Consider the following 19,572-nt stretch of genomic DNA (forward strand, 5'->3'; position numbering starts at 1 on the left):
GGAGAGAGAGTCTCAGGTGGACAGGTTGCTGAGGGTGGTGCCCCACCTGGGGCTTGATCTCACCCCTGAGATCATGATCTGAGCGGAAACCAAGAGCCCAAAGCTTAGTGGACTGTGCCACCCAGGTTCCCTTCATACATTCATTTATTTATGACACACTTACTGAAAACCTACTCTGTGCCAGGTGCTATGCTGGAGAACACACCAGGAGTTCCTTGACCAGGGCGTGAAATAAACACGTCCAGGTAGGAATCAACAGCCTTGGGGAGTGGGGAAAGATTCCTCAGCGGAGGTGACATATGAGATGGGTCTTGAACTAGCTTTTCAGGCAGTGAAGGAGGGAGGGACTGAGCTGTGGAGGGCATTCCCACAAGGGGAGCAGCTTGTGTAAAGGCATGGATTATGAAGGGCCCACCTTGTGAAGTAGGTAGGTATTACGACTTCCACTTATAAATGAAAATACTGAGGCTCAACTTTGATTATAAGTGGCAGAGAGCCGGAATCTCTCTCTCCCCTATACCTGGGACATGAGGTCTTGGCTCCCGTGGCAGAAAATCGAGAAGGTGGAAAATCCAAGGACTTGAAATTCTTAAGCTATTTGAAACACTGCAGATTTCAAATCAAAGAACAGTCCGAGGAAGAGTGTGAGCACATTCTGTGTCTGTGGGCAAGAGTCTGAGCTGGGAGCAGAGGCGAGGCAGATTTCCCGCCGGACATGGTGACCCGGGCTCTCAGCGCTGTCCCCGCCGCAGCGAGCTGCCGGCAGCCTCTCGTGTGGCGGCGCCGCGACGCGGGGACCCGGGAGCGCGGCTGCAGATCCGCGTTTGGAGAGAGGGAAGGAAGAGAGGAAGAGGAGAAGGGGCAAGGGAGGGAAGAGAAGGGCAGAAAGAAAAAGAGAAACCAGGATGGAAGATGGGTGAAGAGAAGGGAGGGCGGAAGAGAAAAGAGAAGGGGGACGTCCCATAGGGGAGGTGAGGCCCAAGTGCAGGTAAGAGTGGGGGAAAGGGAGGAATGGGAGGAAGAGGGAGAAGGAGTCAAGGCAGTTAAAGGAACAGAGAGGGTGAGACGGGGCGGGGCGGGGTGGGGGGAGATGGAATAAGTCTGGAAAGGGAGAAAAGGGGTTGCGGGGTGGCGGGGGCGGGGGGAGGCCAGGAAGAGTAACTCGGAGTCAGCGCCCGGCAGGACCGGACAAACAGTCCACACGGGTAACGCTCAGTCCCTCTCCAGGGTCGCCAGGTGTAAAGGAAAGGCTGTCGCTCAGGTGCTGCGCCCCAAGCACACTTCGAGGTCCGCGCTGCCGGTGGGGTCGCCCCCACCAAACACCGTTTCTCGGCGCCTGTCAACAACTCTACGCTTGCCAGGGGCAAAATATAACCACCCGCCCCCATTGTCCTCGGAGCGAGCATCGCGCCCTTGGGACCATCCCCAGCTCGTGGCGCCGCTGGTCCCCGCTGCGCCCGCGCCCTGAAAAACCCCTTGGGGAATAGCGCACAGACGGCGGGGACTGCTGGTCACCAGAGCCCGAGGCGCTCCTGGGTTCATCGCGGCGACCTCGCTTCCCCACCGCGGGACTCCCGCCGCCGCCGGGACACCTAGCCGCAGTCTTTGCGGGCCTCCGAGCCGCCTGCGCGTGGAGGAGAATGAACGGAAACAATTCTAAACTGAGAGGAGGGTAGGAGTAGGGAACCTCGGCACACGTGAACACATCGAAAATGAAGAGCCTCAAATTCGCATTGCGATCCGTGTCTAATACTAGGCTCTAATTTGGCTGATCGCTATTTTCTCTAAGTGCCTACTTATTAGTCCTCCAGGTGTGTCCCTTCCGTCCGACAGGAACCACCCACCCAGGGGCGCGCGTCCGCTTTCTACAGCGGCGACTCGGGCTCCTGGGTGAGCAGCTCTGCAGCGAGCCCGCTGCGACTCCGGGCCGCTTCCAGGTTTCCCGCGAGATGTCACCAGTCCCAAACTCGGTTTCGGAGAAGGCCATGTGTCTATAATTCTGTCTCCCTCTTGTGCGTTTTCCTTCTGGCCGGGCACACACCAGTTCGGAGACAAAATCGTGGGAAAGCGGTGCCACCGGGCGGTTGTGGCCGACCGCCGGGCGGGGTGGCAGGACGCAGGCAGCGGGAGTTGTCCCGGGCGCCTAGACTGGTTGGGGGGTCGCCCTCGCCCACCAATTCCAGTCAAACACATAAGTTCGTACAGATACTGATTGGAACAGATTAGGAGGTTAGGACCCCAAGGGGAGGGAGAAAGGCCACCCAATAATGGTGTGTCTTCCGGGGTTCCCCGAACCTTAAGCGCTGTGAGCGACCCGGGAACGAAAGCTGCGCTGCCCCGAGCATCCGGCGACCAGAATCCTCGAGTGGGGCTGACCGCCGGAGGGCCCGCGAGCAACCCGGATCGCGCTGCGTTGGCCCTTGCGGCGGCGAAAACAGTTCATAAACGTTAAAACATAAAAAAGAACGCACGCTTTTGGAGGATTACCCTCCCATTTTTACAATTTATTATTGGGATAACGGTCAGGGCAAGGGTCATTGATGGTTTGGGATCTCGTGGGGGCGGTCAAGTGTGCGGTTCAGCTTGGGCCGAAGCGTAGAACTGCAGAGGAGGCCGCGGGTCCTTGGGAAACCGAGAAGAACGACCCACGGGTCCTTGGGGCGTCGGCTCTGTGGCCCGCAGCCTCGGGAGCCTCAGCAAGGACTCGACTTCTTTCTAGCAAGAGACCTAGACGCGCCTGCTCCCCCGGTTGCGGGTTGCGCGCACCCGACCCAGTCCAGGAGGTGCGCGGGGTCGGATCGCCGAGGAGCGGCCCAGGCCCGGCCCGCGGGCGGGGGCGGCGCGCGCTCCGCGCACCGCGCGCACACCCGAGCGCGCACACCCTGCACACACACCTGGAGCTCGTCCCAGGAGGGGGGCGGGGAGGAGAGCCAAAGCGAGTGTCTTAAAATAGAGAGGCTGGCAGAGGAGCGCGAGACACCGCGAGGCGGGAGGAGGCGAGCGAGAGAGGCGGGCACGAGGCGTGCAGGTCCGCGGTCGACTTGCACGGGCGGGCTGGGCTGGGCGGGGTGGGCGCCGACGCCCCTCGGCGCGGCTCGGCACCAGGCCCCGCAGGAAGCGTGCGCTGATTGACAGCTGCGCTGTCCCAAAAAGGCTCCGCGAAGATGCTGCTTCGCGGGTGGGTCTAGACGCGCGGCCGGCGCGCCCGGTGCCCGCTCCCCTCTGCGCGCCTCCCGAGCCCGCCGTATCCCCGGCGGCGGAGGAGCGGGACCCAGGCTCCCGCCGGCGCACCAGTTCCTGCGGCCCAGGCCGGCAGGCGCTCTCCCCGGCTCACCATGCATTGCCACGCGGAGCTGCGGCTGAGCTCGCCCGGCCAGCTCAAAACAGCCAGGCGGCGCTACAAGACTTTCATGATTGACGAGATCCTTTCCAAGGAGACCTGCGATTACTTTGAGAAACTTTCCCTCTACTCCGTGTGCCCGTCGCTGGTCGTGCGACCCAAGCCCCTGCATTCCTGTACCGGTAAGACGCCCTGCCGGTGGTGGGGGCATTAGTCGGGTGCGGTGGCTCTCCCGCGGGCGTCAGGCGCCTTCCTGCCTCCGTCCTCCCACCGGAGGGCGAGGGGATTCGGTGCCGGAGGGACTAGACTCGTCCACGGCGGGCATCGCAGAGGCGTCGGCGACCTGGGACGGGCCAGGCAAGGTGTCGATCGCAAGGCTGGCCGTGGAGCAGAGGCGGCGGGCCCAGAGCAGCGGCCGCTCGTGCCACGCCGGCGATCCTGCTCGGGGAAGAAAACTTCCTCCTCCCCGGCGCTGCTGTGGTTTTTCGGTCAGAAAGTTCAAACCCTTGACCCGGTTCAGCGCCTAAATACTCTTTTCGGGAAGTGGTGGTGTTGCTGCTCGCCTTGAGTTCAGTTGTCCAGCCTCCTCCTGTCTCCACTGGGGATTTTACAAGTAAATCGGTGTCCTGAGGTTCTTAACCAAACCCTGAAATTGAACTTCACTTACAAGGCTCTCCCTCTGGGGCAGTAGTTCTGCCTGCAGTGCAAGCTGGGGAGATCACCCCCTTTTGGTTTTAAGGGACTGAAAAAAACAACAGTTATAACAATAAAAACATTCTTCACGTCTGGTTTCCTCTACCCACAAGAGCCTAACCAAGACTGCTAGGAAAGATAAAGAACATTTTATAAATACTTTGAAAAAGTCGTAGGTTTATGTGGAAAGTAAATCCAAAGGTATTTTGAAAACTTTGAGTGCATTAAGAGAATATCCAAGTTTCAAAGTGCCCTGGCTTTATAAGGATTTAGGCTATGGAAAAGCAGGTATAGAAAAAAAAAAAAAAAGAGAGAGAAGTTCAAGCAATTTTTTATCAAAAATAGTGACTGTGCTTTCATCTAAAGGTAAAAATTTAGTATTTCCCAACTAAAAGAAACTTTGAGGTTATGTTTGTTGCATGGATGCCCTGAAAGAAAAAAAAAATTGTTACTTCCACTGAAAAAGTAAAGTGAAGAGCTAGCAGTGTTTTTAAAAGATTTTTTTTTTAAATATCCAGGCCAGAAGCTTCTAGTGCACCATGCTTAGAATCCTGTATTTTCTTTTGATTTAATAGGTTGTCACTGTAGGACCATCAGTTAATAATGTATGTAAATACTTACAGCAAAGTTCTTTGAAAACCAAGTTGTTTCCACATGTATTTGGTTATGAAATGATTACAATATTAAGTTATGCCTTTGTAAAATAAATTTTATCTGTAAGGTAGAATTGGGCCTGATAGCCCATAAGAGGACTTGTAATATTAAATTTTAAGGACCAAGAAGTATATGAGAGAAGAAACAAATAAGAAACTTTGGAAATAAGGTAGATATCCTTGATGTTTATATTTTTACATTTATGTGCTTGCCATGCATATATATATACCCTTGAATGAGTAGTCTACCTGTATATTAGATAGGGGAGGTAGGCTGAGTCTTGTGTTGAGCATAAATCATCACTTGTTATAATAAGTCAAACCTCCTTGAGGGGAAAAAAAAAAAAAAGATTAATCACAAATTTCAGTACACCCTGCTACGAATTGCATTTCTGCAGGACCTAAGGAGGAAACAGAACAATTCTGAATATTTGAGTTTAGTTCAGGGCTGGCACAGTTTTTAATGACTTTGTCTTCCGCATTGACCCGAAGGCAAATTTTCCTGGCTTTCAGCAGTCACGGAATGGGATCATAGTAAAAACGTGCTTAAAAAAAAAAAAAAAAAGTAATAAATAGTCTCAGAAAACAGTGATCCAGTCATCAATAGGGGCTAAGTTCTGTGTTTCACTGAGCCTTGTATGGAAATAAGTCAGAGGAAAATAAGATGATTCATAGGTAGTTTTGAGAATGTTAAGGGTGAATTGCACATGTATCACAAACTAAAAGTTTTGCTTGGTCTTGGGCTTTTAAGTTCATTGATGGTTTGTGTGAAAGGGTGGTTGTTGCTAATGGTTTTCTTGCCCTGTCATTCCAGTGTTTACTTCCTTTAGATGGTTCTTACGAAAAACGTTGTGATTTTGTGCTCTTTGAAATTTAAAATACAGAAAGTGGGATTTGCCAGTGGAATTAAACCCATAAAAACTGGCTACAATAGTCCATACTTTCAGGTCATAAGCCTTTAGTGGGTTTACAATTACAGTTAAAGCCTTACATGTATTAGATCATGGGAATCCCATTAGTGACTTCTCAAGGGTTTTGCAAATACCATGCTTTCAAAGCATTTTTGTTGTTTTTAACAGTTAAGATCAAAATGTTCAAGATCAAAAATCTTAGACTGGATAAATTTAATCTTTTTTATTAAAAATGGCATTAAGTTAGTGGCTTTCTACATTCAATACAACTATATGTATTTACATATGTATGTATATATATATGTATTTTTTTTTCTGGATAGAGATAAATATTTAGCGCTTTTGGTAGAACCGATATGTAAAAAGTTCAAGTCCAGTGGAAGGCATACAAAGGAGTTGAAATTACTGAACTTGTCCTCATCCATTGATTTGCTGTTTTTAAGATTTAAATAACTACCAAAAGTGAACTTTGCCAGGTAAAATAATGAAATAAGATTAAAAAAAAATTATCACCCTGCACAATAAGCATATAAAATTGGGGTGAAAAAAAAAAAGCTACAGCATTTAAGAAGCCTCTACATAATTAAGCAGTCCACATTGTTTAGATTTAGTAATCCAAATGCCAATTTATGGTACTGAAACTCCTCAGGCAGAAGAGCATGTCTTCAAGTAAATTGAGAAATGGAAACATTTTTCATTAAGCAGATCATTACCTGAAAGCAGTTTATTATTAGACAGGCTAATCTTGATGGAATGCTCACCTCCAAAAAAAAAAAAAAAATTGTCGTTTATTTAAATAGGCCCTTTCTTATTACAAATACAGTAATTTTAGGCTTAGAAGGCTGTCTCTAAATTTATTTAAGTTTCCCAAGAGATGTTCTACATCACAAACTAGACAGTGAGAAAGGGGATCCTGTCCTTTGAAGGCGAACTGAAGGAGCATTTGTCATTAGATTTAAAATAAAATTTACAACACCACGTCCAAAGAGAGCCTCCATTTGAAAGAAAAGTTTGTTGCTCGGACCCCTGATGAGGTGTGAAATATGTTTGGGATTTATTTAGTATATAACACGTTGGTTTTATTTTTAAATGTGGTAACAGACATCACCATTTGGAATGGAAATATATTGCCATTTAGAAATCGGTTAACAATCTCTCAGAAACATTAGAACTTTGACAGTGAGTAAAAGCTAAAAATGAGGTACCGTTTAGGCTGTCATAAATACTGCTGAACTCTTGAGTGCATAATTTCATTTTTCTGGTCGTGATTACTGTTTCTTGGTGGAAGAGTTGCTCGAAGGAATCTGGCTTCTCGGGGTGGAGTACGGGGCAGAGATGCCGGCGGGTCATTTTTGAAGGCTCTGTCTTTCAGTTTGATATTTAGAGACAGAGGGTGGAAAAGATGAATGGCCTGCTTCACGAAAACAAAGGTATAACAATTTATCCTACGAGTTTTCTTGAGGATACTGAGAAGCCAGCCTGCTGTGCTACTTACTTACAATTCTATGATATTTAAACTTAGAACCTAGAATGACCCTAGCCTTGCCCATGTGCGTTTTGCAGGGGAAGGTGAATGTAGATATTTGGACATTGTGCTGCCTGGGACCCGCACATGGGTCCCACTTTTCATTAACCCACTGAAACCTACAGATGAATTTCTTTCACCTTCCCTGGGGGAATGGTTCTGTTGGGTCTCCTGGGAACCTTCACTGGCTGGCCTTGTAGAACCAACTGTGGAGGTACGGAGCTGGAAGGGGTCACAGAGATCACAGACCAATCTCCCAGAACACAGTGTCCTTTTTTTGTGAGGCGCTAGGGTCGCATCAGTGCTTAGACACCATTTTAGTCCACGCTCTGCACAGCCGTCCTTGTTAGGGTACTCAGAAATCAGGAAGACTTTTCCAACCTGGTCACATACCCGGGATAAGTCTGGGCACTCGCCCCCAAGGGACAGTCAACTAGCCAGTTAAGAGGGGCACTTGGGGAAGGGTGTTTATCTGAAGAGGTGGCATTGAGAACATTTTATGCTTTGGTGGATCCAAGAGAAACAAATTCTTTGGGGTGGTGTCTTTGGGTTCATTTTATCACAAAGATTGGGTGTCATCCCAGTGAAAAATGAAATGAGGTGGGGACACATGTAATGACTTCTTGGGAGTTAGGCGGCCAGCCATTGCTTCATGGGGTTGGCTCCCGGGACTCCCCAAATCTCAGTGTGGTCTTTCAGTCTGAGACTAAAACCCTCAGGGTTTTAGTCTCAGGGTTGGGGATTGGAATGTAATTCCATTGGAATGGAAAAAGGTAGACTGGGGTTTGGGAGGGTGACCATTATCAACAGGCATGTGTATTTCTGCCAGAGGCAGATGGGCATTTATTAGTGATTATTTATAACTGCTCCTCCTGTTCCCATTCTCAGGGTAAACAAATCGAGGTATGCACAGGCTATAGGACTCATCCAGAGTCAGAGTGGATCTGGAGCTGAGCTCTTTGGGCCTCCTCAGTTGTTGTCTCATTTACTCCTTCAATTTTATAACTCCTTTGTGAAACAGAGAGTCTGAGGGGCTCCCCAGGGAGTCTGTTTTAACTGGTGAATATAGCTTCTCAGCGGTTTCTTCTCTGGTTCTGATTTCCCTAATAACCAAGGGGAAAATGATTAGAAATTTAGTCCACAGGTTAAAATGCCTCTCCAAATGTCTGCAGTCTTTAGTATCATTGAATTCAGCAATTTCATTCAACACATCTTCATTCTTGCTCGGTGATGGCACTGTTAACGAGTTCATTACGTTCCCGTTTACTCTAAATCTTGACTCACAGTTGGGATACTTTACAGATTCCTCTAAACTATCCGTAGAACCACTGTCAAACCCTTCTTTGTCGTTCTCTAGAACATACTGGGCAGTTTGGCATTGGGACCGGGGAGCATTGTGACAAATACTTTTGCTCACCAGATAGCTTTTTCTGTTTGAACTCCCCCTAAGGGGTGTCATTGCCAGCCAACATGTCATATTAACCTCGTTAAATACAGCCAGAATGAAACGGTGTTTGTGATACTTCTTTGCTGAAGCCAGTCTGCCGGTGTTCTTGTGGGTTGTGTGTCCAGATTGAAACCACATTTGGATATAAGCGTGGACTATACAAAGTTGTTGGTTGTAACCCAGCTGAGGAATCGAAGTGAAAAGATTGTTAGGTCGAATAAGTCCCAGGGATCTATAGGGAAAGCTGTAACGAAAAGGTTGTTTAAATTATAAGGAGAGATTAAACTGGGAAAAAATAAACCCACAAAAGGAAGGGATAGGGGAAAAGAAAAAGAGCAGGTTTCCCTGAAACTTCTGTAGCTGCTCGAGGGAGCCTTGCCTGAAGCCCACTGTCCTTCTGTGGGACTGCACGGGCCAACCTAAGGGGGCTTCTGAAATGCTTGTCAGTGCCTGGATAGTCAATGGTGAAGATTGATTTTACTTGGATACACAGGGAGCCCCTTGAAACAAGAGACCCAGGGCCTGGGCACTGCCCAGCATTCGGTGTTCACTGTGGAGGGCTGAATAAATGTCAGGCCAGAAGCATTTTTAGGTGTCATTGGCACTTTATTTTTGAGGTCCCGCAGGAACAAAGTTGGAAAGCTTAGGTAGGCCACATGGTCTGAGGCTCCCTCATTGGTATGACACCCGTGAACTTGTATGGGTAGGGACACTGCCAGTGGGACACTGCCCCGCTGGCCCCTCATCCAGCTTCAGATCGAAGTGCACTCAGGTCCTGTGGCTGAACCCATGATGAACTCATCACTGGAACATGGGACTAGAGGGCTGTGGGGACTGGGATGAGATGTCCAGATTTCAGCCTCATTCGCCCTTCTTCCTTGGGGAAGGCCGTCGCACGTGCCATGTCGTGGGGTCGTTTTTAGTGCGGCCCCAGAGCTGAACCCCAATCTCACAGCTTCCTCACGGAGGGCTGCCCAGAGCCCCCGGCTGCTCACGGAGCCGTCTGGAGCCACGGCTGCAAGCACCCTGCTTCCCTTGGCAGCAACAGGAACAGAGAGGGGAAGAGGGGACTGTAGGGTATTAGGGAGAAGGCTCCCCACGTGTGACAAGCCCCCGTGTGCCGCCTCTCCAGTGCCTACCTCTGCATTAGCGGCCTGTGGGGTTGGAATGGCTATTTCTTCCTCCACAGCACAGATGACGGGGTGAGAATTGGCCTTAGAATGCAATAATAATGTGGTTCAGATCAGAACCTTGGATAAACTTGGTGATATTCGCAAAGTAAGTGGTTCCAGGAAGAAGTTTATGTGTGTGTTTTGTGTGTGTGTGTGTGTGTTTGTTTTTAACCAGAAAACCTCCCCAACCCCTCAGGTTTTAATGTATTTTCATTGTGGCTTAAGAACAGTTAGGAAAGAAAAAAAAGAGTCTTGTTAAAATGAATGCTCTAAATAAAAACACAGTTAATTTTCCATTACAGTGTCTAATTACTCATCATCACCAGGGCATTTTTATATGGCAATTTAACTTCTTGAAAGTGGAAACTTGGCACACGTTTAAGGAAGAAAGCAGTGCTGCTAGATAGGTATCAGAAGATGGTCTAATTATGTTTGGGCTGGAGTTGACTCTGACACATGATTGCCCTGGAGAAGATATGGGGATAGAGGGCCTCTTTCTTTAGCTGCAAAGCTAAGTCTCTGGTTTCTTCAGCGCCCGTTGAAATTAAATACGGAGGGAGAGAATTCTGAACGTTAGATGATGTGCAAGTACATCTGAAAAGGGACCCTGCCAGTCACCAGTTGAAGCTGATGTCAGGACTACTTGATAGGCCTGGAAGACAGCGATCTACGCTCCCTGACTCCCACTGGCAGAGCTCAGAAAGAAGAACATGGCCTTTCTCCAAGGAAAGTTCAAGATACGGCTGAATAGAAGCCAATCTGGGAGGATCCCCGCACGAAACTAAATATGTTAAGAGTCCAAGCAGACAAGCTTACGTGGCTCCTTTTTATTGCATCCTTCTAGCTTACCAGCATGTCCCGAGGAACATATTCTTCTGGGTATGGGGGACACATAAGCATTCTCACAGTGTGAGTCATGCAGGATTACCTGCTGCCTTGGTGATGTCAGTGTCATTATTTAAAACAAAAAACAAAAAACAAAAAAAACAACTTATGTGTGTGATAAGCAATGTGATTTTCTTTTCGCTTTTCTAATTCAAGGATTGCTTATGATGTGGGAAGATGGAATGGTGTAGGGCTTGGTGGAATCTTAGGAAGCCATAGCTTTATCTCCACCCAGGAATGCCCAGCAGGTCCCTAATACTGATTCACCTGCCAACCTCCAGCACTCACTTCCCTCTTCTCAGAGTTCCTTGCACTGTGTAACTTAACCTTTGTTGAAATTCAGGATTACGGTCATTTCAAAGACAAGGTCACGACCGCTTGTATATTGAAGGAAGTGTAACGTGGAAGTTTAGTTTAAGCGATGGCTAGGAGAATCAACTTTGTACATTTCCCTCGTGGTAGTTTACAAACAACCAAGTCCTGATATTATGTCTTCTGTGGTGAGGGAGCCGCCTGGGCAAAGAAATTTGCTGAGATTCCTCCTCTTGAGTCCTGTTTTATTTATCCCAGAGGCAGCTACAAACTTGGGAGAAATGCTAGAAATACCCTGAATGCCCTTCTTCATATTTGTAACCATACTAGAAAGGGTGACTTTTTTCTTTTTGAGTGCCTATCATTTAATAGGCATTGGGCTAAGAGCTTTAAGATCAGCTAGAAGTCATCCCTAGGAGGTAGGTATTATTACTGCCATGGATGGGAAGCCAAGAAATTAAGTAACTTTCCCAAAGTCACATGGACACATAAAGATCACGTACAAAGCAGTAAAAAGGCAAGTAGAAAGATTTAAAGTTCTTAGAGATGAATATTTAGACAGTAAAGATGAAAGCATGTTCTGCCTCCCTGGGAATCAGGAAAACACAAATTAAAATGACGTACCGTTTCACATGACCAGATAGAGAAAAATTAAAGAATCCAAAACTCTCGATTGAGGACAGCGATGTGGCATGATAGACATTCTCATACACTGATGGTGGGAATATTTTTTTGGTACAATTTCTTCGGAGAGCCGTGTGGTAACACCCAGAAAAGCTACAGCCCAGGAGCCCTACCTCTGGGGTGATGCCGTGAGAAAACTGTACACGTGTGCAAAGGGACACATGTTTAAGAATGGTCATTTCTGTGTTGCTTATGAGAGTGACAAATCTAAAATAAACCACTCTTCAGAAGGAAAAAAGGATACAAAATATGTCTATTCATGCAATGAAATTCTGTGTTATGAAAATGAATGAGCCAGAACCATATTCTACGTGTCTGAATGTGGGTGAGTTTTAGAAAGACAGTGTTGAGAATAAAACAAGTTGTAGATTGATACTATTTATATACTGCTTGAAAACATGCAGACTAATAGTTTATATTATTGAGGGAGGCAAGGGTATGGGATGAGGAGGACTACCCACGGGTCTTTATTTTCCTGTGTAATTATTTATTAAGGGAAAGAAAAGGCCTAATGTAAATATGGCTAAGCATTCAGATTTAGCAAAGCCTGGTCATGGGTATACAGATGTTCATTACATTACTCTTTGTACTTTTCTCTATGTTTGAAATTTTTCATAGTATAAACATTGAAAAGTGATAGTATGGGAGACCTCACATACTCACAAAGCCCTTGATCTTGTGGAACGCTTGATGGTTTTCTTAATAGCTTTTCTGTCCTGACACAGAAGCTTTTAAATGCAGAACTTGTAGGCAGTCTCACAGTAGGGAAATAAGAACACTTTATAATTAGACACATGTGTACAAGTCTCACTAAAACAACCACTGTAGCTTCTGTAATTGGTTTTTGGATCTCACTTTCCTCCCCTGGCTAGATGGGGATACTATTTATCACCAAGATAGCTGCCATTCCCCCAAGTGATACTTTTGCATATGAGTAAACCATCTCTGAGCCCGTCACTAGGACTAGGAGGAAATTGCTCCTTGAAGTGTTTGTTTATTTCAGATACACATCAATAATCATGCAAGCAAGAGTCATTAGGTTGTTTTCCCTTCTTAACGTTGTTGATGTTTAAAATCACAATCAGTTGTCTTTTATTGCGTCTTGCTTTTGTATCTATTTGCTGAGCTGTTATACAACCCTTGGCTTTTGACCTGTGGTCCATTGCTATGGACAATTTAACTTAAAATTGTCTAGGGACAGCTAGGAATACCAAAGAATCTAAAAATGTTAAAATGTAGATTATAAACAGGGACCAATGATATTGGTGTTGGCGTGTAAACTGGGTAAGTTCTCCTTATGTTTTGGAACCATGATTTGCTGTGAAAGCATTCATGTGTGGTAGCAGGGCTTGTTAGGAAGGGATGAGAACTGTTACCGTGGAAATCCCACAGAGAGCTGTGTGTTAGGGATAATAAATGGCCATCCTACGGTTTGGAGAAGGTAACGGAGACCGTGTTACTCTACAGTGACATCTGTTCAGTCGGTCTTAACAGCCGGGACATTTCTCTTTTCTCTGCAACCTTGTTCCAGTTTAGAAATAGTGCTCTAAGACATTTTGACCAAAAAGTGGCCTTTGGGAGCTTTATCCTTCTGTGTCCCTTCAGAGGGAAAAATACTCTTCAGTGCACAAGATCTTCAGAAACAGTTCGTACAGTCAAGAGCTGGCCAACGCGTTCCTCTTCCTCGACCATCCCTTTCTGCCTAAATACAGTGGACCCTTGCACAACACGGGTTTGAACTGCACAGGTCCAATTATGCATGAATTTTTTAAAATAAATTCTATATAGCACTATAGATGCATTTTTTTCTTCCTTACTATTTTCTTCGTAACGTTTTCTTTCCTCCGGCTTACGTGTTCGCAGAATACAAAACACGTGTTAGCCGTTTATGTTGCCGGTAAGGCTTCCGGTCAGCAGTAGGCTGTTAGTAGTTCAGTCTTGCGGGGAGTCAGAAGCTCAACGGTGATTTTTTGAGTGCACCCCAAACCCCTTATTGCCCAGGAGTCCACTGTGCATACGGAGAAGCAAATCAATCCAAGCACTTTAGGGCCTGCGTCCCACCCAGATCATCCGCAGCCGGTGTCGCTGAGCTTTTACCGGTGCTCGGCAGTGACAGCCACAGTCAGCAGGAATTAATGACCACATCTAGAGGACTGTGGCCAAATTGGACACGGCCGAGGGGACGGTGGATCTGTCAGATTTATTGCCAGCGAGCGGACTTTCATGGTTTGCAGGAGCAAGTCTACAATTCATCTGACCCGCGTGGACTCACGCAGTGGCTGGAGGAAATCAAACAGACGGCACTTTTCGCTGCGTCTTGCTCAGTCAACCTTCTGGATCTTTTCTGTGGAATCTTATTCCTCATAAAAGGGACTGGCTGGGCTGGAGGCTGCAAATGGAGTACACATTACGAAGAAAAGTTCCAAAGAGCTGCCGTGCGACTCTCGGAGTAAGTAACTCGCAGAAGGACTTGTTCTCGCGACCAATGGGCTCCGGAACTGGCAACAAATTGGAGAGAGCCACCTTGGATCTTCCGTTTGCAACTACTTGGGAAAAAAACAGGCGAGGACTTAGAATAGCCACGGTGGCTTTTTAGCAAGTTTTCACCCAAGGAGACAGATAGGGATATATTTGACTTAGGTTCCAGCCCAAGTCCTTTTCTTCTCATGACTGAGCATTTTATGGAAATAATTGGTCAGTCGCCCCAGAGGAGACTGTTTGGAGGGTGTTGTTAATTTTGTTATCCCTGCATATCATGGCAACTCATTATTGCTCTTAGCACGTTAGACAGCTGTGTAACTTGGAAGCACGTTTTCGATCCCCGGTGTTGAGCGCAGCATAAAGGAACATTCTATTGGAGTACTGGTTTGGGTTTTGTTTTGTTTTTTTTTTTTAAACTGGGACCTCGAGCCTTGGCAGTTGGAACAATTGCTGTGCCAACAGAGTGCGTTTCACTTTTTAAGTAACTGCAAAATAACAATAACAATAAGTGTAAATGGTAACCCTGTGGCAGATATAAGGTGTTTGCCTACATGAAGGTGTTTATGTTAATGAAATCATTGCTATTGTAAGCACTGCTTTTTGGATGGGAAAAGGGAAACTCGGGGAGATGAAGAAAGGGCAGCAAGGTCACATGAGTAGGTGGCACCATTGAGATTGGAATTCAGGTCTGTTTCTTTCGTATAAAGCTCCATGCTATGTGTAATTATAGGGAAGTATGCAAGTTAGAAGTCAAGCCTGTTCCTTTCCGTGGGGTGGGGCGGGTCCATACTGTATATAAAGCAAGGTCTGATGAACTTTGTGAAGGAATTTATTTTGCACCTGTTAACTCCTTTATACATATTTACAATCACTGTGTGCCAGTCAGCCTTTCCTTTTCCGTGATTATTTGGGTCTCTAAATGCATCTAGACGAATTCTAAGAAGTGGTAATGTCTTTGGAGGAAGCGAGATCGTAGACCTACTGCCTTCTGGCGTTGTGATTCTGAACCCATCTCCTTGCTCCAGGTGTCCTGATCCGTGTGACATGCCTGAGGCTTCTTTGGTCACATTACTTCCATGAGCTGAGGTCCTCTGAAGAAAGCTTTTCTCTGGGGCTCAAGGGTGGAATTCCCATACATCCCTCCCTCCATCCATCATCCATTCATTCTTGTGAACCAGAGAATATGCTTAACAACTAGATGACCACCAGTTGCCCGGAGAGTGAAGGCTTGAAATATTTTTCATGAAATACTCACTAGTAAGTTTAGTGGGGAAAAATATCTGACCTCTTATTTGGCATCACTTCATTAAGAGACTAATTTGTTTCACATTATATGTTGTGGGGCTTGGGGTGAGTTCTGGGAGTCTCTCTTTTTTTTTTTTTTTTAAGATTTTGTTTATTTATTTGACAGACAGAGATCACAAGAAGGGAGAGAGGCAGGCAGAGAGAGAGAGAGGAGGAAGCAGGCTCCCCGATGAGCAGAGAGCCCGATGCAGGGCTCGATCCCAGGACCTTGAGATCATGACCTGAGCCGAAGGCACCCACTGAGCCCACCGAGCCACCCAGGCACCCCTTGGAGTCTCTGTTTTTAAAAAGAGTTTATAATGAAAGGTCAAGGTTGGGAATCACTGTAGTATAGATATCAGCTTAATGGTGAGATTGAGGTAATTTGTACCCCACAACTCGAATGCAGGAAGCTGTTTAGTGGAGTGATCCTAGTGGATGGATTTTGAGTCAGAGGGTACTGGGTTTGTGTGCATTTTATTGTTTGCTTGACCTTCGGCAAGTCACTTAACCTCCCTGACACTCAATTTCCTAATCTACAAAAGGAAAAAAATATTAAAAAAATATTAGCTGCCTAGGGTTAGTCATGTAGGTTAAATGAGATAATGAATACAAAGGTCTTAGCATAGTTCCTGGCTTGTAAATGCTCACTAACTGATAGCTTCTGTTGAAAATAATAGTCTTATAATCATAACCGCATCTTGGTTGACTGAAGCACAGCCCTTTAGAGAAAAGTCACTATTCTTGATGAATTAAACTAAAAAAAAACTAAATATCTTTAAAAACAACCCCTTCACTCCAGGGCATTCTTGTGAGTTATGTCACAGCACCAACTGCCTCTTAAGGCTGCTTGCAACCCGGGTGGTCTGTGAGCTGAGGTCAAGTCTTCATGAATAGGTATGTTAGATTCCTCACCTTCTTGTTTGGTAATATGAATTCAGAATTTTGTAAATTCCTAAACGAGTGGCACAAACAGGCCAATGTGACATCGTCACAAAATGTGCTTTGTTCCTTTATTCTTTTACAAGAGTTGCTTGGGAATAATTACCCATAGGAAATATTTCATCATATAGCTGTGTATCTCAAGAACTGTTTCAGAAAAGTGGCAGGATTTCCCAGCAAGTTTGCATTCTTTTCTTCTTTGAAGAGTACAGTTCAGGATAGTCCCTTCTTGTGCAAGAGAGCCCAAATATTCTCTTATTTCAGCGTACTGAGAGAAAAAAATTCAGTTGGGATCTTTTTTAATTGGCGATGTGGAAAAGGTAGCAGGTTGGGAAACAGTTGTTGTCCCAGTATATTATTGGGTCTGTGATTCACAGGGAGTTCCAAATAAAGGCCCTGGTTTACAGCTTTTAAATTGCTCATGGGGCTAGTTTAAGATTTCATTCCAAGTGGTAATGCTGGCTGTTGTGTTGAAGGAGCTGCGTGGACAGGAGTTGGACATAGGTTTCTCCTGGAATTGTTTCTTGACTAGTCAGTGGTATCTTAGGAGGTCCAGTATCTGCTAATGAAATACTTTAATTGATTAATCCCCTCCATAGGGTGAGAAAAATTCTCTCGAGGAGTTCTCCCTTTCAATGGTGTGAGCCCGGTGAACAGGGCGGGACATCTGTCCCACCATTTACAGTGATGATTCCTACAAGCAGTGTCTTGTGACATCGTCCAGGCTCAGTGGTAGGGGGAGGGGCAGGTGAAAGCAGGTGGAGTAGGACCCATTGGTGTGTCATCATGGCTGCCATGGAACGGGGCTGATTTGTGTAGGGAGGACTCACCTTGTTCCCTAAGTTCCTCAGGACCATTGTTGAAATAGGACTCAATGAGAGATAGGGATTTGGGGCAGCCTGTTGAGAATATTCTGTTAAAGCTATGAATTCAGAGAAGTACTGTGTCTGCATTTGTAACCCAGTAGGAGAGGAGTAGGCAGAAATGGGTGAAAGGTGGGAGGTGGGGTGTGGAAGAGAATGTTGGCAAACAAGGAAAGAAGAGTTGGGGGTCAGGAAACAGGTTATACTACTGAAGCTTGGAGCATGGGTCCTTCGACTTCTGTGCACAGATATGCTGTCCCCATCAGGAAAACAGATTCAAAAATGGGAATGGAATATTTCATTATGGAAATTGCCCGGTGAGTACCTACTTATTACCAGAGGCGTTCCTGGTCCCGGAGGGCAGTTGATAACCCCTGATTGGGCAGCAGCCTGCCCAGCCACGCATGTTGCCTCATTAGCATATATATTAATGATGCGTTGAAGAGTTTCATCATCCTGGGTCACAAAAGATCATTATTATACGATAATACAGTAACCATATGCATACAGTGCCAGGCAGGAAATCGCATGTCCCCTGCTATATGTAAACAGGGCGAGTGGGAGCAGAGTTCACAGTGCAAATCCTGTCAGAAAACCTCTCTTGGGCCCTTCACTGCCTCCGTTTCAGGGTAATAACATGCATTATGTGTTTTTTTTTAAGACAGCGAGACCAAAGGCAGGCCACATTTGGCCCACCACCTGTTTTTTCTACGGCTAGGAGCTAACATTTGTTGGTGTTTCCACTTGTAAATGGAAGAAAAGAAATCAAAAGAAGAACATTTTGTGACCCGTGAAAATTACGTGAAGTCCAGATATCAGTGACTATGAAGTTTGATGGGGGCAAAGCCACACCCCCCAATATATTGTGTTTGGTGGGTTTCCTGGGGTGACAGCAGAGAGGGGCAGTTTTGGCAGAGATGGAATGACCCCCCAAAACTAAACTCTTTACTACCTGGCCCTTTACAGGAAAGGTTTGCAGGCCCTTGAACTAGACTACTGGAATCAGGGTTCCGTAGTTGGCTAATAAAGTTACTTCTGATCCACAACAGATGACGTCATCCTAGTTATTCTAGGCCACAAAACCCCTCCTTTGATTCACCACAGACCAAGGTTCTGTTGTCCTCCTGTGACGTGTGAACGACCTTGGAAGTGGGAGTTTAGTGGGAATTTTGCAGGGATGCTCTTAAATTGAGACAAGGCTCTTGGAACTAAGGGTGAATTTCTAAACCTTTCTAGAAATAACACAAGATTTTTCTGTACCAAGAGAGGGGTTAGAAATACTGACAGTAAAGTGGTCAAGATTCTGCTGAATTCTGGGAAATTTTCTTTGCTGTCCCAACTCTCAATTCATTTTCCCAGAGGAGAGCTGAGAATGACAGCTTACAAGAGCTTGGGAGTATCCAAATGACTGACATTTATCTGTTTGAGGTTGACATTGAGGTTGACATTGAGGGTGACATTTTACAGGCTTCTTATTTGACTTTAACTTATTGCCCATCCCTGGAAATAATAGCAATAATAATACAAGTTCTGCAGTTATAATATCACAGCCCCAGCCGGGAGGCTTTGCACGGCTGGGTAAAGCACTTGACCGTAGGCTCACATTCTGCTGCGGAAATGCACACCCGTCTCTATGTGCCTTTGGAATTTTCAGCCTTTCGGGTTCGGGGCTCCCAGACCTTTCAAGAAGGACAAAGCATGATTCCCCTGGTGCTCAGTGCACTCTTACTTTGTTTTAGGTGCTTGGGGTTGGGATGAGACTTCCCCTGTCCCAGGCAGCCTTTGGACTGAGGAAGCCCATTGGGAAGTAGGAGGTGTGAAATGAAGCTGACTGGTGATAACTTCCTCCTCGTGTTTATCCAACCACCGAGCTGAGAATCCCTCAGGTACTGGCCTTACCCCTAAAATGGCCTTGGTGAAGGGTGTGTACCCGGAAGGTAGGTTAACTCAAGAAGAAACAGTCACTGATGTTGGTGGGTAAAATCCAACCTCAAAGAGAAGCATTCATGGGGCATGTTACCTGTGATTTCTTTCTCCAAGTGGAGGTGAACTTGACAAAGGGACAATAATAACAATGAAAAACAAAATAAATATAAAAACAAAAATAAATGTAACAGCAAACATTTATTTAACACTTACTGTGTGCCGGCCACTGCTCTCAATGCCCTACATGAATTAATGAATTTAGTTCTTGCCACACTCATGTGAAAGACTAGTATTCCTTGCACTTAAAAATGAGGAAACAGAGAAGTAAAGAGAAAGACCTCTGCTTGGGTGGCATAGTGGCAGAAGAGAGGAAATCACAGTTTACATGGTTAGAGATTAAGTACTGGAGGGGATAATCTCTGATTTCTACAGTGTTCACACAGAGTGTGACAAA

The 19,572-nt window shown here is 46.1% G+C and overlaps 1 protein-coding gene across 1 annotated transcript in view; it reads left to right on the top strand.

Moving 5' to 3' along the window:
• The first annotated feature begins 2,978 nt into the window (after positions 1-2,978).
• The window catches only part of BARX2 (BARX homeobox 2), a 74,513-nt gene continuing 57,919 nt past the window's right edge, over positions 2,979-19,572 (top strand). Inside the window, exon 1 of the mRNA XM_047693985.1 lies at positions 2,979-3,522. Within this exon, the coding sequence (XP_047549941.1) occupies positions 3,336-3,522 (187 nt within the window). The 5' untranslated portion in view covers positions 2,979-3,335. The remainder of the gene's footprint in view (positions 3,523-19,572) is intronic.

The sequence above is a fragment of the Lutra lutra genome, chromosome 10, assembly GCF_902655055.1.
Source record: "Lutra lutra chromosome 10, mLutLut1.2, whole genome shotgun sequence".
Taxonomy (NCBI): Eukaryota; Metazoa; Chordata; class Mammalia; order Carnivora; family Mustelidae; genus Lutra; species Lutra lutra.